The sequence below is a fragment of the Phoenix dactylifera genome, chromosome 2, assembly GCF_051530095.1.
Source record: "Phoenix dactylifera cultivar Ajwa chromosome 2, Ajwa_hap1_PhDact_Kaust_v1.1, whole genome shotgun sequence".
NCBI lineage: Eukaryota > Viridiplantae > Streptophyta > Magnoliopsida > Arecales > Arecaceae > Phoenix > Phoenix dactylifera.
This window is the reverse complement of record NC_143191.1, coordinates 41,603,425-41,626,120: the sequence shown is the minus strand read 5'-3', so window position 1 is coordinate 41,626,120 and position 22,696 is coordinate 41,603,425. Positions and strand designations below refer to the sequence as shown.

General features: G+C 38.0%; 1 protein-coding gene and 1 pseudogene across 2 annotated transcripts in view; both read left to right on the top strand.

Moving 5' to 3' along the window:
- Nucleotides 1–4,316: 4,316 nt before the first annotated feature.
- Nucleotides 4,317–4,994, top strand: LOC149768330 (secreted RxLR effector protein 161 pseudogene; annotated as a pseudogene).
- A 1,499-nt stretch (nucleotides 4,995–6,493) lies between these two features.
- Nucleotides 6,494–22,696, top strand: part of LOC103723802 (protein ACTIVITY OF BC1 COMPLEX KINASE 7, chloroplastic-like) — a 40,617-nt gene continuing 24,414 nt past the window's right edge. Inside the window, exons 1-13 of one of the 2 annotated variants that reach the window (XM_008814840.5) lie at nucleotides 6,494–6,674; nucleotides 11,168–11,768; nucleotides 12,700–12,843; nucleotides 13,371–13,496; nucleotides 14,134–14,221; nucleotides 15,399–15,492; nucleotides 18,177–18,270; nucleotides 18,409–18,463; nucleotides 18,605–18,696; nucleotides 20,347–20,517; nucleotides 22,149–22,205; nucleotides 22,304–22,387; nucleotides 22,488–22,572. In XM_008814840.5, the coding sequence (XP_008813062.1) occupies nucleotides 11,196–11,768; nucleotides 12,700–12,843; nucleotides 13,371–13,496; nucleotides 14,134–14,221; nucleotides 15,399–15,492; nucleotides 18,177–18,270; nucleotides 18,409–18,463; nucleotides 18,605–18,696; nucleotides 20,347–20,517; nucleotides 22,149–22,205; nucleotides 22,304–22,387; nucleotides 22,488–22,572 (1,663 nt within the window). In that variant the 5' untranslated portion in view covers nucleotides 6,494–6,674; nucleotides 11,168–11,195. The remainder of the gene's footprint in view (nucleotides 6,675–11,167; nucleotides 11,769–12,699; nucleotides 12,844–13,370; nucleotides 13,497–14,133; nucleotides 14,222–15,398; nucleotides 15,493–18,176; nucleotides 18,271–18,408; nucleotides 18,464–18,604; nucleotides 18,697–20,346; nucleotides 20,518–22,148; nucleotides 22,206–22,303; nucleotides 22,388–22,487; nucleotides 22,573–22,696) is intronic. The other variant, XR_015975605.2, reaches the window with a different exon arrangement.

Here is a 22,696-nt window from a genome sequence, read left to right as displayed (position 1 = left end):
CCCGAATTCGTTTGACCAATAAAAGAGGAATTTTCTGTTAAGCCCCTATGGAACATTTTATTTATGCATACAGCCCTTCCAGGATGTTAAAAAAGAATGAAAATGTTTCTGTTAAGTACCTGTAAAACATTCTATTTATACTGAAGTCTTAGAGGGCTGTTAAAAGATGAAAATATTTCTATTAAGTCCCTGTTAAATATTTTATTTATACTGAAATCCTTAGAGGGCTGTTAAAAGATGAAATTGTTTCTGTTAAGCCCCTGTAAAATATTTTATTTATGCTGACATCCTTCCAGGGCTACAAGAAACAAAATATTTTGATGTAGTCCCTGTAAAGCATATCATTTATGCAGAGGTCCTCAAAATATGTTAATTTAGTCCCTGTCAAACATATTATTTATGCAGAGGTCCTTGTAGGGTAATGTGATTAAAAAAAAAAAAATGTCATTTATTTTACATTTTAGTATACTTGATAGCATGATATGACACATGTACTGATTGTGTAGATTAGTAAAATATTAAATACATGTTTTATTTTAATTTGTCATATTATGAATTGTCAATTATGTGCAATGTCATTATTTTAATTTGATGTCTATATTATGTAATGGTTTGGTAGTTACCAAAGTAACCCAACTAGAATGTTTAATAGACATCAAGTCATCAAATACTCTTATCCCAGGTATTAAGATAATGACTTTGCAAATTATGACTTACAGTTTTTCAATCATGAGATATTATGGATTGGCCCAAAGGTGCACCACTTTTGAATGATTGATTTGCTGAGTTAGGATAATTAATGAGTATCCTTGATTTAATAGGTATTGGATGCTCAAAGGCAACAGACCTATTTGAATTTTGGACCTATATCATTAATTATTCCTAGGTGAATTGGGAATCACCATAATAGTAATTTAGTGTTTCATAATTACTATCCAAAGGTGTATTATGGTAATACTGTTTATGTTATTCATCATTATTGCTAACTCAAAGTGTTAATGTTGTAAGCATTTTCTTATTGTTAATTTTCTTATTGCAGTATCTATTCCTGTTTCGCTTCATTCGCAAGCTTCATCTGTTACGATCTTTAATGGATCTAATTTCTCAGAGTGGAATGAACAAGTCCAGTTTCACCTAGGTGTTCTGGATCTTGATTTAGCACTCCGATCTGAGAAACCGGCTGACATTACTGATTTGAGCAGCTCGGAAGAAAGATCTTTTTATAAGACTTGGGAAAGATCGAATAGATTGAGCATTATGTTTATGCGGATGAGTATAGCGAACAATATCAAGTCAACGCTTCCTGAATGTGACAGTGCTCAAGCATTATTGAAAACTGTGGAAGAACATTTCCGATCTGCTGATAAGTCTCTGGCTGGAACATTAATGGCTAAACTTACCACCATGAAATTTGATGGTACTTGTGGGATGCATGAGCATATCCTTGAAATGACAAATATAGCTGCTAAGCTGAAGGCTCTTGGGATGGATGTGAATGAATCCTTTTTAGTTCAATTTATTTTGAACTCCTTGCCTCCTCAATTTGGATCATTTCAAATTCACTATAACACTATTAAGGATAAGTGGAATGTGAATGAATTGACCAGTATGCTTGTACAAGAGGAGACAAGACTTAAGCAACAAGGATATCATTCTGTCAATCTTGTAAGTCATGGAGCCAAGAAGAAATGGAAGAAGCCAAGAAAGGGCATGAAGAGTGGACCATCCAAGGGTAAAGAGCCTCATCATGATACCGAGGTTCATAAGAAGAAACAAAACAAAGATAGATGCCATTTTTGCAAGAAATTGGGACACTATCAAAAGGACTGCCATAAACGCAAGGCATGGTTTGAAAAGAAAGGTAAGCCTTTGGCTTATGTATGTTTTGAATCAAACCTTACTGAAGTTCCTTCTAATACTTGGTGGTTTGACTCAGGTTCTAATATTCATGTTTCAAATACGATGCAGGGATTCCTTACAACCCAGATGCAAGATCCAAATGAGAGTTTTATCATTTTGGGGAATGGGGTTAGAGTTCCTGTAACAGCTGTTGGAACCTATCGTTTGTTTTTAAATACTGGTTGTCATTTAGATTTGCTTCAGACTCTTTATGTTCCTTCTATTTCTAGAAATTTAATTTCTGTTTCTAAACTTGATGTTGAAGGATATTTCTTTAAAATTGGGAATGGTAGTTTGCGTCTTTTCAAAGACAATGTCTTCCTTGGTTCTGGTGTTTTGTGTGATGGCTTATATAAAGTGAATCTTGATAATCATTTTGCTGAAACTCTTATGACCTTGCATCGTAATATTGGAATTAAACGAAACATGATAAATGAAAGATCTTCTAACTTGTGGCATAAAAGATTGGGTCATATATCCAAAGAAAGATTAGAGAGATTAGTAAAGGATGGGATTTTGTTAAACTTAGACTTTACTGATCTCGGTATGTGTGTAGACTGCATTAAGGGAAAGCAAACCAAACAGACAAAGAAAGTTGCCACAAGAAGTGAAGAACTTCTTGAAATTATCCATACAGACATTTGTGGGCCTTTTGACTCCCCATCATTTGGTGGAGAGAAGTATTTTATCACCTTTATTGATGATGTTTCACGTTATGGTTATGTCTATTTGTTGCATGAAAAATCTCAGGCAGTGGATGTCCTAGAGGTATACATTACTGAGGTTGAAAGACAATTAGATAGAAAGGTGAAAATTGTCAGGTCTGATAGAGGTGGTGAATATTATGGTAGGTATGATGAAACAGGACAACACCCTGGCCCATTTGCTAAACTCTTAGAAAAGCATGGCATACGTGCTCAATACACTATGCCGGGAACGCCACAGCAGAATGGAGTAGCTGAAAGGTGTAATCGTACACTTATGGATATGGTTAGGAGTATGTTAAGTAATTTTCCGTTACCCATATCGTTGTGGATGGAAGCCTTTAAGACCGCTGTATACATATTAAACCGGATTCCTAGTAAGGCAGTTCCAAAAACTCCTTTTGAGTTATGGACAGGAAGGAAACCGAGTTTAAGACACCTGCATGTTTGGGGTTGTCCAGCGGAGGCCAGAATTTATAATCCACATGAAAAGAAATTGGATTTTAGAACGATTAGTGGATATTTTATAGGTTATCCCGAAAAATCCAAAGGGTATAGGATTTACTGTCCTAACCATAGTACAAGAATTATAGAGACCGGTAATGTCAAATTCATTGAGAATAGTGAAACCAGTGGGAGTGATAAACTACAAAATGTGAAAATTCAAGAAGTTAGGGTGCAAGTCCCTTTACCCATGACTTCTAAGAAAATTGTTGTTCCTACAGTTGTCACACAGTTTAATAACAATGAACAACAAATTAATGATCAAACACTCCATAATGAAGTTATCACCACTGAACAAGTTGTAGAAGAACCACAAGGGATGACATTAAGGAGATCTCAAAGAGAAAGAAGATCTGCCATTCCAAATGATTATATGGTTTATCTACAAGAATTTGATTTTGATATAGGGACAAGAAAAGATCCGGTTTCTTTTAAACAAGCCATAGAAAGTGTTGATTCTACTAAATGGATTGATGCCATGAAAGATGAGTTGAAATCAATGGATCAGAATGAAGTCTGGGATGTCGTTGATTTGCCCGAAGGTTGTAAAACAGTTGGGTGTAAGTGGGTCTTTAAGACCAAGCTCGACTCAAAGGGTAATGTTGAACGACATAAAGCTAGACTGGTGGCCAAAGGTTTCACTCAGAAAGGAGGCATTGATTATAAAGAGACCTTTTCTCCTGTATCTAAAAAGGACTCATTTAGAATTATTATGGCTTTGGTTGCACATTATGATTTAGAGTTGCACCAAATGGATGTAAAAACTGCTTTTCTAAATGGGAGTTTAGATGAAGAAGTCTATATGGACCAGCCCGAAGGTTTCCCATTAAAGGGAAAAGAGCACATGGTTTGCAAATTAAAGAAGTCAATATATGGTCTTAAACAAGCTTTCCGACAATGGTATCGCAAGTTCAATGATACCATCACTTCCTTCGGTTTTAAGGAAAACACTGTTGATCGGTGTATATACCTGAAGGTCAGTGGGAGCAAGTTTATCTTTTTGGTCCTATATGTTGATGTGATATTGCTTGCCAGTAGTGATCTTGGCTTATTGTATGAAATTAAGGTTTTTCTCTCAAAGAACTTTGAAATGAAAGATATGAATGAGGCAACCTACGTTATAGGCATTGAAATATTTCGTGATCGATCACGTGGATTGTTAGGGTTGTCTCAAAAGCATATATAGACAGAGTTCTAGAGAGATTTGGTATGGAGAATTGTTCAGCCAGTGTTGTTCTAATTCAGAAAGGGGATAAATTTAGTCTCATGCAATGCCCACAGAATGAATTGGAACGTAAGCAGATGGAAAATATACCTTATGCTTCTGCAGTTGGTAGCTTGATGTACGCTCAGACCTGTACCAGACCGGACATCAGTTTTGCAGTTGGAATGCTAGGAAGATACCAAAGTAATCCAGGGATAGATCACTGGAAAGCTGCAAAGAAGGTGATGAGATACTTGCAAGGAACAAAGAATTACATGCTTACATATAGAAAGTCAGATAGCCTTGAGGTGATTGGCTATTCGGATTCAGACTTTGCTGGATGTGTGGATAGTAGAAAGTCAACGTTTGGCTATTTGTTCCTATTAGCTGGAGGAGCAATCTCATGGAAAAGTGCCAAACAGACAAGCACTGCTTCGTCCACCATGGAAGCAGAATTTGTGGCATGCTTTGAGGCCACGGTTCATAGTTTGTGGCTGCGTAACTTTATCTCGGGACTTGGGATTGTCGACTCTATTGCCAGGCCGCTGAGAATCTTTTGTGACAATACTGCAGCCGTCCATTTCTCCAGAAACGACAAATATTCTAATGGTGCCAAGCACATCGAACTTAAATATTTTGTGGTCAAGGAGGAAGTTCAGAAACAAAATGTGTCTATAATATGAGGACAGAGCTCATGATTGCAGATCCTTTGACGAAAGGTTTACAACCGAAGACTTTTAAAGAGCATGTTGAAAGAATGAGTCTTAGTTGTAATCCATGATATTAGTTGAGGATTGTATTATGTTTATTTCTTTGACACTTAGATATAATTGATTATGTTTCTGATTTTCCTGTTCTTCAAATATATGTACATGTATGGGTTTGAATGTATGATTACAGGAATTGTCTCTGACAAAGACATAATGTTTGACCATTAAAGATACTTCTCATTTATGGACTGTGGTTAAATAATTTGCTAGTGTTGTAGTACTTGGAAGGAACTATGTCATTATATTGATGTGGAACCGCCTTGACTCGCATTAGTAAGTTGTTTAATTATGGTATTATGATGACCCAACTGACTATGGATTAGAATGATGCGCGCCTAATGTTTATATCATTCTAACTAAAGTATGGTCATATGGGCCAAGTGGGAGAATGTTGGGTTTTGACCCACATGACCACAACGTGGTCAGTTCCAGAATGAATCCCGTAACTGACTCCTAGAGAAGTGGAAACTCCCTTAATCCTTGATGGAAGGATAAGGCTTATGGGTCTCACCCTCTGCCTATTGATCGACATTAGAACCAGCCATCGTGGGTGTCATTAATGCAGGGCCAAGAGGGAGATACAAAGAAGGACTTGATCGTTCATCAGATTACTCATGGATCCAGGTACGCTTCCCTTTCATGATTGGTTCATGATCCTATTTATAGATGTTTCTACATACGGTCCCTCTCCAGCAGCCTGAACCTAGTGCAGAATGGCGACCACCATATGCTGGATGGATCCAACCCTTTCCTCTCTATTTCTTCTCACTTTTTCTCCCAAATTCTTGCTTCTCCCCTGCCATCCACGGCGCGCCGACATTATCCTCTACTGACCGCCTCTCTCTAATCAAAATTGGAGGTGAAATTTTGTGCCGGAAATTTATTTTCTTTTTCCTGCTGCTTCTTTACTTTCTCTTTTGGATCCATACTGAAACGGTGAGATCCCATTCCCAACCACCCTCTTGGATCCAATTTCAATTTTTTTTTATTGTTTGATAATATATATATATATATATATATATATATATATATATATTATATTCCTTCAAATTCAAACCTCATGCAGCTAAAAAAAAAGGTGCGCAACTATTCGTGTAAACATTCGTATACCATTGATAGGTTCGCAGTGGAAATCCAGCGCCCCAAAACGTGGATGCGCGATACAATCAGATCAGAGGATGTCTATTACGCTTACATACGACGTACGATATTTGTGCCCTAGAAGCGCTCGCCCTTGCTGACACTTGGCACCGTTAAGATCGCGGTACTTGGCGCCCCGCACACCAATTGTAGGATAGATAGTCGGACACGCGACCGCCAACGGCGACAGATGGTAGTTGGAATGCGGTAACCCAAATTTTTTTAATTGATAGATCCGCATGAAGTATGTGGGCACGTGGAAGAAAGCTTTTGACGTCGACCAATAGCGTGCGGGGGCCGTTGATTAGGCCCCCCCCGTCTGTGTCTTCGGGTCTCCTGTGCCTTCCTTTTTCCCTCCCACTCTTCCATCGATCTTGTTCTGTGCTCTGGTTCGTTTTCCTTTTACCGCGAGCGGGAGAGACCAAGGAAGAGAGAGCTCTCAGGGGTGCCTAGGTGATTGTATCGAACTTTCTTTTTCTGATCTTTCCCTGCGTTCTTTTTTCGATTTCTTGATGCCATGGCTAGTGTTCTTGACTTCGGTTCATGGGATTGTAAACATGAGAACAAATCGATTCTTTTCTTTTTCTTGTTTTCGCGTTCGGTGGATTGATATGAACCGAAATCTTTTTTGTTGGCCGGTTATGTTTTTGGGGTTGTCGGAGTTTAGTGTCTTGCGAATCGTTCTTCTTCCTACGTACCTATCATAACTGGGGATAGTTTGTTGTTTACTACTGAAATTGCTGCTTCTTGTGCCGCGTATCATACGTAGGGAAAGATTGTTCATGGATATGGATGATAGTGTTCAAGTGATTGGATCCAAGCATTTTTATCTTTCTTTGTTCCTCTATTCTTGTTTTCTTGATGTCACAGTTTGTGATTTGAGGGAAAAAGATCACAAGCTAAGATCACTGCAACCGCATAATCATTGAAACTCTTTTTACAAGCATGCAAGACATCTTTGCACAATATCATAAAGCAAGCAGTAGAATAAATAATCAATTAAATAACTTCTAAAATTTAAATCTAAACTTTAATATCTTACAAGATCCAACGACATTCAAAAGATTTTACATTAAATTTTAGTAAAATTCTAGTCTAAAATAAAGAGACCAAAGTTCTCCTTTACTCACTCTTTTTTTTTTTTTGGTACATCGGCGGCTCACACCTAACGAGTGTGATCCTTTACTCACTCTTCAAAATATATCCCCATGCTAGTTTAATTCTCAAAATTTGTAAAAATAATAAAATATAGAATAATGAATTAGACAACCTAATAAGTAATGGATACTTTAACTAGATTAATCAAATAATAAATTAAATAATTATTTTATAGAAAATAAGTATATAGAATTTATTAGTTCAAAACTAAGTCTAAATATACAGTATTATCAAAATATCATACATGCCAAATTCAGTCTTTTTCAAAATTCAAATTTCATTCATAAATCAAAGTTCTTTCAAAACAATACTAACATCTCATTAGTCATGAGCTATGACCATATTTTTCTTGTGGCAGGATCATCATATTATGCATCTTCTTGCAGCGAAATCCTTTGAAACCACGTATCTTCTTATGGTGTGCTGCGTATCTTCTTGAGATATAAATTTTTTAGAACTAATCAAGTGCCAATGTATTAGCCTCTATTTGCGGGGTCCACAACATAATCAGGCTGGGAGTTTAAAATAATCATGTAGTTCTTATATCTAAGTTCGACAAAAATATAAGAAATCATGCAGTATCAAAATCGATCAAGTATAATCCATAATAAGTTCAATATTTTCGATCATGCAACATCATAATATTTCAAAAAAAAGCATATATACAAAAATATTTTATAATTTATTGATAAATCTAGAAAAAGTGAAGCATTATTTACCTCACAAGTACTCTGACAAATTCAAATAATTTTAATTTTTTTTCCCTCAAAATCTCCCTTATAAATCATATCATACTTCCCTTTTGGGGGACATCTTCTTGTTTAGGCATTTTTCTTACATAGTTCCAACTCCAACAATCAAAGAATATCGATGGAAAATTAAAATAATGATGAAAAAAATATGGAAAAAAGATAGAGGAGGGACTGGGCTGGCTAGGCGATAGTGCCTGGCAACCTAGATCGGTCCAGTCAAAATAGTGAAGTTGATCAAATTATAAATTATAAATCAAGTTAGGGTAAATAAATTAATAGAGATTGATGACAATAGAATTTAATTGTGCGTGAAACAAAGGCCAAGGTGGGCCTGATACGCTGCTTTTAGGGGCAAGACCCTTGTCGTGATCATCATAGGTGGGGAGAGGGACATTCTAGGATCCATTGATAGCGAAGAAAGACGAAGAAAGCAGAGGACGAGAGAGAGAGGCGAGGTCTCTCTCTCGCTCTCTCTCTCTTTTGCCCTTTTCCTTTTTTTCTTCCTGTTTGTTTTCCCGGGGCAAAACGGGGAGCATACTGTGGCCTCTTTCTAAAACAAAGAGTGGGAAGCGAAGGGGTGGTGACAGTCCGGCGAGGTGCGGCGGCACAGCCGGAGGTCCGGCCGCAGCAGTAGCGACGAGCGGTTGATGAGAGAAAAGGGGGAAATAGGAAACCAGGCCGAGCAGAGGCGTCCTTTGGCTCGGTGGATCCTGATACCCAGCTCGCTCGCCGGCGGCTGGGGCTCCGATGACGGCCATGGGCCGACGCAGGGGACCTGCCAGAGACTTCGGCAGTAAGCACCGATGGCAAGGATGGTCGGAAAAAGAATAAGAGAAAGAAAACAAGGGCGGTGTTCTTGGCTCGATTTCCGGCAATTCCTCGATGGAATCCGACCGGTAATGGTTCAATAGAGAAGGAGGAAGGCCGGAGAAGAAAATATATACGGTTGGGGTGCTTCATATCTCGTCTCCGGCAAGGTTTTGCTGGGGCGGCGATGAGCCCAGTGACGGCACAGCAGACGGCGGCAAAAAGTCCAAATAAACGAGAGAGAGGGAGGGAGGCAGAATGCCTCTCGAGAGAGGATGGTATTGTGGCTAAAATAGCCGGCGAAGCTCGCCGGTCTTTGAGGTTGAGAATGAGACATCTGTCTCCATCTCGATTTCGAACAGGGCTCTGCCCCGATTCTTCTCTGGAACAGGCTTCGGGCCTCCTTCTTCTCTCCAGGCTGGGGCAATGAGTCGCGCCGCCTTAACGTGAGGCTACGCCTCATAGGGTGAGAAAGAGACCGCACAGGGTCAGAAAGAAAAAAGGATTTCAGTTCGTAGGGACCGCGAACACTATAAAATCAGTCCCTGGCTTCTCCTTTCCTTCCTTTTCCTTCTCACAGATAGATACAGATGGAGATATGATAAAAGATTGATTCCTCGTCCTCCTCGGCTCCTCCTTCCCCTTTTCCTTTTCTCTCTCATTATGCTGGATTGATGTAGATTGAAATAGTTTTTGTTAGCCAGTTAGATGTCTACATTCGAGGTTTTCTTGGGGCATAGAGTTTTGTGGATTGGAAGTTTTTCCCCTTGTAAGAGGTCCTCTATGGATTGTTCTTCCTATGTATTGTGAAACTGGAGATGGTTTGGTGGGTATCTAAATTAGAGCCAACCTTGGTTTGGATGTTATAGTGGTTGTGATGAGTTATAGGCCTTATTTGGTAGAGCTTTTTGAAGTAGAGCTTTTATAAAAAGCTATTTAATATTTGGTAACTATATTTCTAAAATGTTGTCTAATTTTAATATGTGTTTGGTAAACAAACTGAGAGAGTACTTTTGGTATGACAAATGATCATAAAGGACATTGCATAATATTATACAACAGAGCATAATAAAATATAATATATATTAATACATAAATATATAATATAGTATAATAATATTGCAATATAATATATTATTATTATAATATAGTAATATAATATTATATAATATAGCATAATAATATAACATAATTTGATATTATATAACACAACATATCAATTTATTATAATATAATAATATTATATTAAATTTATAGTATAATACAATAATAAAGATATAAAATAGTATAATTATCATCATTATATATTAATAAATATAAAAGGGACATTTTTTTGTAATTATAATATTTTATCATGGTTATTTTGGTCAAAAAAATAATAAATCAAAACAACTTTCGATGCATGCTAATAGTACTTTTTAGAAAAGGCTCCATTTCCAAGAAGCTGTTTTAGCTTTCTCGCAAAGCTTAAACAACTTTCCGAATTTTTTATCAAACACCTCTATTTCATCCACAAATACTTTTGGAGGGTCAGAAAGATCAGAAAGTGCTTTCTGACCTACTAAAAGCTATGCCAGATGGGTTATTTCTTCCTGTTCAATACATTTTGTAATGAGGGACAGATTGTAAATGATGTTAAGACAGAATTTCGCTTCTAGGAGGTCAGAGGTGATTGGATTAAAGTGTTTTTATCTTTTTTCTTCTCCATTTCTACTTTTTTTTGTTTCTTGAAGTCGTGGTTTGTGATTTGAGTTAGAAGGCTACATGATTTCAATTACGAGGAATCATACATTATAAAGATTAGTTCTTTTATTTTCTTTTCTTTCCTTCTCTTACTGTCTCATCTTGTTGGTCTGGTGCAGATTGGAATAGCGGTCTAGCAAGTTAATTTACTAGCTTTTAGCTTTTTTCCTTTTAATCTAGGCGGAAACTCTCACAACTCTGTTTCAGTCTGAGTTCTTCAATCCTTTTGTAAATCACCCTCCTCCATCAGTTACGCAAACATATAGTTTCTCTTTTATCAGTAAATTTTGGTGGTAGTCTCCGACTACTTCCATTTCCATCAAAAAAAAAAAAATAAATAAATTCTGACAGGTGATTTTTGTAATTATTCCAATAGTATTCTTATATTAAATTTTATGCACAAAAAAAAGTGCCATGAAGAGTTGCCTTTGTTTTAACTTTTTTCTTTTACCCTCCTGAGTGTGTATATTTGGATATTGTTTACAGGGCCTCCGACCTCAGGTCCTGATCTCTGATGGCGGCAATACTGGCTTCAGATAGCTGCTTCCATCGTTGCTTTAAGCATGTAGATCAAGGACGACTAATAAATGACCGTTTTAGTTTCACTGGGTCCATCTCCAGCCCGAAATTCTCAAGGTTGGAAGCATCGGCAAACAGTTGCACATCAACAAAAACTCTTCCTAGGTTTCTAGTGGAAGCATGTCGGATGGGAGCTGGTAGGTATGGCGCTGGACGGGATACCAAGATGGTCTCAACGAAGGAATTGATGAGAAGCAAGGGTGCTTCTCGTCAAAAGCTAGGGTCAGTGAATGGGTCAAAGGTAGCTGCTGATGGAGCGAAGCTGGTTAAAAGGGACCGGACATCATCTGCTCTTGCTAAAACTCAGAAAAGGACTTTTCAGGAGATTCCTTTCACGGATGAGTTAAAAGTTCTGCCTTCAGAGGAGGGTTTCAGCTGGGCCGAGGACAACTACAGTGCCTGGCGAAGGACTATAGACATTTGGATATTTTTGCTCACTTTACGCCTGCGGGTTCTCTTTGACAATGCGAAATGGGCATACCTCGGTGGATTTACGGAGGAGGAGCAGGTATGCTTTAAAACCTCAGTGACAACTTATCTTCTTGCTAGTTGGATCACCGTAGTGTTGAATAGTAAAACTCATGTTTTCATGGTGTTAAGATCCTTTTAAGGGGTTCACAAGGTATGTGCCCAGATCTCTAGCAAACTTCTGTTATATCGCGAGTTAAAAAACTGGAGAACTGTGAGGACCCGTGCGGATGTGTGTTTAGTTCCACATCGACTATTCGCTCGGTAGATCTTGGGTGCTTATACAAGATCAAGAAATCCAAAGAATACCTTTTAGCTAGTCTTTTTGGGTGAAGTTCTGAGTTGTTATAAATGGTATTAGATCGGGCCATGACCTATGTAGACTAAGAGATACTGCAGCACGAGTATATTTGAGCTGACCACAAGCTGATCGTAGTGTTTGTGATTGGATTTAAATAATTTGGGGTTTAGAGTTTAGGGTGTAGGAATCTGATGAGGACGCTGGAGCTTAATTAGAGGGAGTATGTGAGGACCTGTGCGGTTGTGTGTTTAGTCTCACATCGCTTATTTGCTGAGTAGATCTTACGTACTTATACAAGATCAAAGAACCCAAAAACACCTTCTAGCTAGTCTTTTTGGGCGAGATCTAGGGTTGTAACAAGAACACTCTGCACTGCTTAGTAAATTACCACATCATGATAACGGGATCTTTAAGTCCAAATCTAACATCACCACCTTCTAAATTAACTTTGCTCCTTTTCTCATGTGGAACTTTTGATACTAAAGGCATATAAAAAATATGTTTTTTACTACTCTCTCTTAATTCATTTTTCAGATATTGGTGGAAAAATTTTGTCCGGGTACCTTATGTCAATTTTGGTTATTTTGACTCTTGATTTTGATTTTTATACTTGAAAGTTCTGGTTTTATATAATTATGTTTGGATTTTGAATAAGCATCTCCTTATACAGAAAATCAGAAGGCAGAAAACTGCTTCATGGTTGAGAGAACAAATTTTACAACTTGGGCCAACTTTCGTCAAATTGGGGCAGTTTTCTTCAACAAGATCTGATTTATTCCCCAGAGAGTTTGTAGATGAGCTTGCAAAATTGCAGGTATTTGTCGTATAGTCATCATTTTGTTGTATATTCATTGTATAACATAGAAATCACTCTGCCACTGATTTCGCTTGTTTTATCAATTTGCGATAGTGAAGAGGGTAATGCGGTCTACATGGTGTATATACTACTTTGCAGTTAAGCAGATTGGTTGTCCATCCATTGAAATCTGGTCATACAAACTCTTGACTTCTGTTTTGTGTTGTCCATGTATTAGTTTTTATTCTATTCCTTTGGCATATACATATACATACATACATTATATATATATATATATATATATATATATATATATATATATATATATATATATATATATATATAGTCTATCCTCTCAATTTGGATGCATCAATGATTATTGTTTTCCATGTTGAATGGCTGTTTGTCTCAGATATTTGGTCTGTAGTAGCATCTTTTAAGCAACCTAACCCCCCATCCACATGCACAACCAGACTCACATGCTCACCCATCCACCTATAAAGTTCTCATGGCAACCTCCTGAAGTTTATTTACCCTTTATGCAGGATCGTGTACCTGCATTCTCACCTGAAAAAGCAAGAGCTTTAATACTAAGCGAGTTGGGTTCTCCAGTCGATCTATTATTCAAGGAGTTTGAAGATCGACCCATAGCTGCAGCTAGTCTTGGCCAGGTGCTTGCTCCATGCAGTGGCAACTCTTATTCCTGACATTAAATTTCAACTTCAGTCAATTCTTGCTCCACAATGCTACGGTGAAAACTTAATGGATTTTCGTATCACTTGTTTTGTATTCTATGTTTTAATTTTATTTTTATTTTTTGTCTTGGAAAATATTTGTATTCTAGTTAGAGAAGAAAGGCTTTGGTGACAACGCATGACAGTTCGTGCCCACAGAAAGATGTTTTTCTTTTAAGTGTTTTTAGCTCGATAGCAGTCAAAAAATGCCCAAAAATGCATATAGACATGGTTACATACATGCAAAGATACACAAACACACATAAATGCGTATATAAGTATGTAGACACATGTGCACACATAAATTTTCTGCTTCTAATTGTAAAATAATATCATTAGCACCTCTTTAGTTTTGAAGTGGTTCCCTAACTGGATTGATAATCTAATCTGCTTCTCTGCTTTGCATATTGCAGGTTTGGGCCTTCCCTTGGAACTAAGACCAGTGATTGAATCTTGCTACCTTCTTATGCATTTAGTCCTCTTTTTTGACCACTAAACATTCTTTAATTGTAAGGCAAACTTTCCGAGGATTTCTCAGATCTCTGATTTGACTCTATAAATGTTTTTCCCCTAGGTGCATCGAGCGATCCTGCATAATGGAGAGAAAGTTGCTGTTAAAGTTCAGAGGCCAGGTCTCAAAAACCTTTTCGATATTGATTTAAGTAAGAGAACCAAACCCTTTAGCATCATGATAATTTTGACGTCATGGTTGCTAGATGTGATGAAACTTTCACGGAGAGAATGAGGTGTCACGACATATTATATTGTGCATACACTAGTATGAACATGTTTTCTTGCTGTTAGTCTAAGCGTTCGCTCATTCTCTGCAATGATGCTTATGATATAGAATACATACATGGTTTCAATACATGCAAACCTTAGCATGGTGCTTTACTTGTAGAATGTGTGTCCTTTTGCTGCTATTTATATTTATCTTTATGTCCCCTCAAAACTTGCTGCTTTTTTACATATCAAAGTTTATTTCTGCTTTCTTGTTACTCCTGTAAAGGTTTGACTAATGGTTCTTGTGCTTCTTGGTGCAAAATTATGAAGAAGAGGTATTTCAATTGTGGATGCGCATGAATCTAGTTGCCAAAATATTTGATCTTTAGTTGTATTTTAGTCAAGGTCTGCTGAACCGACCGGTTAGCCTATACCATACTGGTACCGGCCTCCACCGGTATGGTACGGCCATGGTATCTTTGGGGTCGGAACCGAATGGTTCTTTGCTTGTACCGGTGCGAACCGCACCGGTGCTCATAGGAAAGAAGGGGGAAAGAGAGGAGAAGAGAGGAGGAGAGAGGGGAAGAAGACCTCTCTTGCGCTACCGGGCCTCTTTCTTCCTCCTGAGCACCTCGCGGGGAAGACGACCTCCCTTGCTCGCGGGAGAAAGGAGAAAGAGAGGAGAAGAGAGCAGGAGAGAGGGGAAGAAAAGAGAGGCTCGGGAAGAAGAAGAGGAGAAGGGTAAAAAAAAGAAAAAGAGAGAGAGAGAGGCTGAGGGATGCCCGCGCGTGGGCGCGAGTGGGGAAACGCACGCTGACTCACGCCCGTGCGCATTCCACTTGGTGCAAACTGCGGTCCATGCGCGGGGAATCACGCGCCCCACGCGGGGCAGCGAGCCCATGTGCTGCCCTGCGTGGGCTTTTAATGCCAGTCGCATAACGCGGACGCGCGCGCGTCCGTGCTTTTTTTTTTTTTTTCCGGAACCGGTTTCAACCAGTACCGGTCTCCACCGGTACATCGGTTCGGTCGGTTCCGCGTACCTTGGTTTTAGTTCAATGAGATTTCTATATGTTATTGTATTAGTTACTTCAAATATTATGCCTCTTTTTTCCCCAGGAAATTTGAAATTAGTAGCTGAGTATTTTCAGAGAAGTGAGACGTTTGGAGGTCCTACAAGGGATTGGATAGGTATATATGATGAGTGCTCCAAGTAAGTATTTCGCTCCTTTGATTTCCCTCGATGCTGTTGAAACTATGACTGGGATTGTTGTCTCTAATCCTGCTATGACTGTTGTTTTATTCTAAGCATTTATGATTCTTAATTGGATGCCATCAGCATCAAAGGTTTCATATGCCACTGATATTTTTAGTAGTCAGAATTTTGTTTCGTGATTTGGTAATAAGGGATATCATTTTATTGTCCTTTTATTTTTTTTGTACAAGTTTCATGATTCTCTATTCTGATATGCAAAATGTCTACTCCCTTTCACCTTATGTTAATTCACCACTAAACCTCTAGATCTTGCTAAATCAGTCAAAGAATATCATCTATGCCACGTCTGTTTCTTTTGTAATACTGGATAAAAATATGGCAATCATCCATGCTGTTCTCGATTGCTGAAGATGCAATTTCATTTTATTCTTTCAAAAGTCAAGGGTCCTCGCTTAGAAAGCTAGAATCTTTTGGAGGAATTGATAAATGTAATTCCAATTAATGAAGGGATGTACTATCAAATAGATCCTATTTCAATGATGTTGTTATGATGAGTCTTGGTTGAGCAATGGTTTCTTGATGAAATTGTTCTCATAGAACCATAATTATAGCCAAACTTCGTAGCGTAGTACAGAAAATATGTAATGTAACATAGAAAATCTTAAACTGAGTTTGGTTTAGGCTAAAAGCTTGCATTGGAGACATCAGCAGTAAAACTGAAAATATAAACCTTATTTTGAAACTGAATCTCTCTTCTGACACATGATTTTTTGTGCATCTTAGCCATCTTATGGATGAATAACTCAACAGAGTCCTAAAGCTACTAGAGAAGTCACTAAATACCTTTTCTGCTCTGAAACATTATCTTACAGAATTGACGCACACTGCTAGATGTAAATATCTGTGATTCAGATTATGCTATGAATCTGATATAAGTATAAATGAATGAACCATAAGTTGGATCAGTAATCTGTTCTCACCATTGTTTTTTCTTCTCTTTTCCCACTGAAGTTTTCTTTGAATCTCATTTTATTCATGCCTTGGGGATGGGCGAGTCACCTCATATGTGACTTCCAATGATTTTTGCATATTCTTTCTGCGTGCAATATCTTCACTAATTGTTTTCTAATGAAGTTAATAAAATTACGACTGTGAAAGTAAAATCAAACTTTACTTTCCATTTTCTCCTATTTCTTATTTTGGTTGCTTTTAGAGCCTAGAGTGTTATGAACATGGTATTGCAGAAAATTTCTGATGTATTTCACTATCTCCACCAACTCTTATTTATTTCAGCAATTGGTATAATATAACCCCCCTTGTCCCTCTTAAAAATTGGTAAATCTTTGTAGACAAGAGGCGAGAGACTTCGTTTGATACTAAGAAAGTCCAAGAATTGAAGTTTTAGCTATTATGGAGAATAGTTGGCATTCTGCTACAATATAACTCCATACCAAAGTTGTTCAATTCCATAGTAAGACCAACCTATGTATCCAAACAAGCCCTAACTAGACATATATCCTAATCTAATGTAGTATCTAAAATACATATGCCAAATGCATCATCTCGTAATGAGGACATAAGTGGTTGATGGTGATGTGGACTTTGAATGCCTATCCCTTTAGGTAACTGTTGTTCTAGATAGGTGCAGTTGTAGATTTGGAATTGGGCTAGGTTGGGTCATGTTTCCATGCAGCTTGGGCCTGGTCTAGAAAATTTTGAATTTCAAGTCTGGAGGCCTTATTTTTTTTCAAATTATACTAGCATGTGTCCAACTCAAGCTTGCCCCGAAGCCCAATTGAGCCGGCCGTCCAAGACTATTTCTATCCGAGGCAAAACAAGAGAGCGAATGCACTGGGGAAGAGAGAGGAGAGAGAGATCGGGAGGGAGGGAGAGATTGAGATTGCAAGGGAGACAGATTGGAAGAGGGGGTGGGGGGTGGGAGAGGAGGCGTGAGAGAGATTGGGAGAAGCTATTAGGGGAGAGGGACGCGCTTGGAAGGGAGAGGGGGGAGAGTGCATAACAGAAAAAAGAGGAGAGGGGATTAGGACGGGCCTTCGGGCTTGGACTGGGTCTACTTCAGGGCTCAGGCTTCAGGCTCATATTTCCGGACCAAGGTCAACTCAAATTCTTCTCGGGCCAAGAAAAGAGGTAAGCAAGTTGCAATATCGCTTTTCAAACTCCCCAAACCTATTATCTTTGCCAGCAAAGAGAGCCTACTGGGAATCACTTTGAGAGAACATGTCAGGGAGTCTCCTATTTCTTCATGTAATTAGTGCTAGTGTGATATCACCTTTAAAATTTTACAAGCTGCTTTGGTGTTTTTTCTGCTTTACTTAACAAATCATTGGATATATATATATATATATATATATATATATATATATATTATTGTCTTCATGCTAGTTTGAAGACTATTTCTCAGATATAATGCTTTGAGGAAGTTAAGAATTTTTGCATTTATCTTCAATTTAACTAATTTTGACCTTTTTAGGTGCTCTAAGGATTTTTCCCCCTTTTCTGATTTGACCATCCTTGCAGTATTTTGAACCTCAGGATTCTTTTTTGTTTATATTTATCTCTTTCTTGCATGAATGAATGAACCAGCTTTGATTTCCTAATGGTGTATGTAACTTTGTTCTCCTATAATGTGGCCATCCTCGCAATATATTGTGGACTTTCAGGAGTTTGTATCAAGAAATTGATTATATCAATGAAGGAAAGAATGCTGATAGATTTCGTCGAGAATTTAGAAACATAAAGTGGGTTCGTGTACCTGTATGTTCTTGCACTATGAGACCTTTTCATTTAGGTTTCTGTTTCCTTCTCTTGAAGAAACTCTTCCTTTATGTCGCTCTTGGTACTGGAATCTCGGATGTTTTTATCTAACAGCATATAATGACTTTTCCTTTGTAGCTCATCCATTGGGATTATACATCTACCAGAGTCTTGACCTTGGAATATGTTCCAGGTTGGTGTTACTGTGTCACTACCTACATGCATAGCCTAAATTGTAACTGGCATTGACTTGATCAAGAAATTACACCACCTTACAAAGCTTTCATTCTGATTGTATGCCTAATTAATTCACTATAATCACTTTATTCAACAGGCATAAAGATAAACAATCTCGATCAGATTGATGCAAGGGGCTTTAGTCATTTGCTGATTGCTCAACGTGCAACAGAATCATACTTGATTCAGGTAAATAATTTCAGTATTCTAGTTGAGGTAACTGGTGAATTTCTTGTTGAGAACTAGGATGGGAGAAATTTCGGCTGAAACCATTTTTGAGGTAAATGGTGAATTTCATTGTCTTTCTTTTTGGTTGTCGGAGTCATGAACAAACTCTTTCAAAAATACAGCCACCCTTTCAACCTTTGCAAGATCCATCAGGTTAATAGGGTAATCATGTCCAAGACCTATGTACAAATCCAAAAGAGGCTGACCAATCAGGTGGCTGATTTGCATGTGTCTGTGAAAGGAAGCAACTGTTTGTACATCCAGATGTCAAAAAGATAAAAAATGGCAGGCTTCTGTTGGTGTTGGGCAGTTTTAAATACAGTTGGTAACCATGGATGATTGCTCTCGGACACAGTTGGGATGCACTCAACTTTTGCGTCACATAGGTGAGTCTGCCTGAGCAAAAAGAAACTCAGTTTCAGCAACCGTATCGCATAGGGAGGATTGAGCCTGCACAACTAGGACCTGAACATGATCATCCTGAATTATTAATCCTCTGCTCGCCAATAGGATGCTCTCCCATACGCCACAGGGAAGAGATACCCAATTTAAGTGTTTAGAGGTGGACTTTATGGGCCATAAGGACCATGGATAACCAGGACCTGCTGGCATGTTAACTAACCTGTGAACCTTAGGAAAAGCAGATATAGCAGCCAAGAATTCATTCACCTTGTGGGCAATCAGTGAGATTGGAGCTCTTCGAAGCTGGTTGATTGTTGCAAAGATGACATCTTTATGGGCTTTCCATAGCTAGCATCCTGTATACGCAGAGTCACTGAGGAATGGTAGATGACATTGATAGTAACTGCTTCAAATCCTGAAGAAGCTGATCAATTGACATCCATTGGGAAGCAAAGGAATTAGTAGGTGAAAGCAGCTGCCAAGTAGAGCTGGCAAATGGACAAGCCAGGAGGACATGATCAAGGTTCTCAAACCGATACCAACACCAGGGACATTTTGAAGTAGAATTAGACACCTCTAGCCGCCTGAAATGCTGGAGGGGGAGAATAATATCTCAACTTGCCTTCACCAAAAAAGATGGCTAGGGACGGCTGCAACTTAGCTTTGTAGACCACACCATGACTATATGTAACTTTTTCCATCTGTATCTTGCATTGTAGGTGCAGTTTCTATCCACTTAGGAGTGTGATTTTCTTATAATTTTACTTATTTTGTTGATAGTTGTTACCTTCTATAACTTTTTCAATTCTATGTCGGGGTGGTTGTGGAGAGGTGGGGTGACTATGACATAGGTAGTGGAGCTATATCTGTGCAACTATATCCAGGCTTTCACTATTACAACCACAGTTGTTTTTTTTTTTTAAAATTTGAAAGTGTTCTGGTGGTCTCCTTGAACATTATTTTTTAACTCAAAATATTTGACTAGATACTGATTTTTGGAATTGATTGCAAGATTTTCTATCAAACAGGAAAGGCAGTTTGTAACCAAATTATGTTGTCCATGTTGTTCACATGCCCTTTTAGGGATCTTATTTTTGTTAATGTCTATCTACCTATAATTTACTGTATATTAATTGTTGGGATATCCTATGAAATTAAGGATCATAATAGACTATAATGCTAACATGCTGCTATTTTCTGCTAACTCAGATACTGAAGATTGGCTACTTTCATGCTGATCCCCATCCAGGCAATATTGCTATTGACATGGATGGGTCACTCATCTACTATGACTTCGGAATGATGGGAGAAATAAAATCTTTCACTCGGGAGAGATTACTTGAATTGTTCTATGCAGTCTATGAAAAGGATGCAAACAAGGTACCTTTTATTTTTGCACAGTTGTGTTGCATCTCTTTACAAACAATACATAAGTATTTAATAGACAGGTGCTACTCTAAACATTGGATAACTTTCTGATGCACACATTATTAATGTTTGTCATGTTCTTCCTTTTTGCCATTATAGTGTCAGCTTTGCTGACATAAAGTTATTCTTATAGAAAGTGGTCAACACTATACTCTCTCTGTATCTCAGATAATCGTGATTGCCTACATGAAAGATAATGTGTGTAGTTACTGAAACAAGCAGGTTATAAACAGATGTAAACATGACACATGAGGCCATACTAGACAAGCTGCAGATGACTAAGTGCAGTGTCAATGATAGTATCTTGTCAAACTGTTTTTTTGGAAAATATTAATTTTATGATGTCAAATTATAGCTTATTATCACTCACCGACTTGATAACTGCATGACATTAATGCCTTTTGATAATCAGAATTTGAATACAAAAAGACACTTGAAACATAATTTTTTCTGATGAGTATATCACCTTTGAGTTCAGAAGAAATTGTATGTTTATGGTTTCAGTCTGGTTAATGCTCATATACAAGGCCCTGTCTGGATGCTGGTTATATGATGGTTACGGGTGGGTTAGCAGTCTAACCAGCCAAACAAGAGCCTAAAATGGCATGTTAAACTTAACCAGTCAGTGCCCCCAAAAGCAGCCTAACCTGGTTACCTTTACCATTAGGGACGGTGAAATAAGTTAACCATGGGAGCTTCTCTTATCTCCCTTTACTTTTTCACTTTTCTAGAACTTATTCCACTACACTCATAATGTCAACCAAACAATGAATAATTCTGACACTTGTTTAACTGATTAGGGAGCGATTACCAATGGTTTTATTCACGGTATGCCGAACTGCCTGGTTCAGGGCGTATCGAACTGAACCGAGGCAGAATCGGGATAGTTAACCCTTTATTTTTGAAAAATCCGTCAAACCGCTCTGAACTGCTTAGTTCGCACCGGTACATGCTGGTTCGGATCCCCCTCCCGCAATTTTTGAAAAAAAAACAACTGATTTTAACAATCAAAGGCTAAATCCAACCCAAAACAAGGTAAGTTAGCTCCCCTCCACCTCATTTCTTTTTTTTTTATTATTCTTTTTAGCTCCCCCCCAACCTTATTAATGTAGTAAAACTTTTATCTATTTACCCTCAAATAACTATTCACCATCCAAAATCAGTTTAAGTATCTGATATGTACACAACTATTGTCGGGAACCTTCCTATAGTACTTGATATAAACACATGCCTTATGTAATCTCGGTACCGAACCTCATACTAGTACCATGCTAGTACAGTGTCGGTACATCCGGTATGGGGTTGGTTTGAGACCTAGTACATTCCTTACGGAGTTCGGTACCAATATGGTATGATATTGCCTAGAATGGGGCGGTGATAACCGGTACCTATATTCTGGAATTTGTAGTTGTGCTACAATGGCTGCTATCACTTGTATTTTAAACTACTAAGGGAAAAGGTTTCAGCACCACCATGCTAAAGCAGATCCTACTGCTAAATATGCTGACTAAAATCATCTGTTTATTTGTTCAAGTTGTTATGTTTGACAGTGTTGTTTGGTGTAATAAGCTGCTCTCATACAGGTAATAAGATGTCTCATTGATCTCGAAACACTAGAACCAACAGGAGACTTGTCACCGGTTCGTATAGCCTGCTACTTGTAGCTCAGATTATGGATATAATTTGCTTAAAAGTCAGATCATCATGCAGTCTGATCTTTTCTTTTATTGCTATCTAGGTGAGGAGGTCTATACAATTTTTCTTGGATAAAATTTTGATTCAGACACCCGATCAGCAACAGACTTTGGCCACAATTGGTGAGGTGCGATGCAAACTTAGATAAACAAGAGACTGAGCATTCTTGTACATTTGCTGCTTAAGAAGTTGTCATATGTGGGTGAAACTTTGGTCATTTTTTGCAGGAATTGTTTGCAATAGCAACAGATGGGACACTCTGTTTTCCATCCTCCATTACCTTTGTCATGAAGGCATTTTCAACTCTTGAAGGTGCAGTCCTTACATCTATAGCAGTGGTTTTAGTAATAAGTACAAAATTCTTGTTTCTCACTCCATAAATGAATTCATGGGAACTTATTACCATCATCTGAAGTGCCTTTGGAAACTCCAAAAC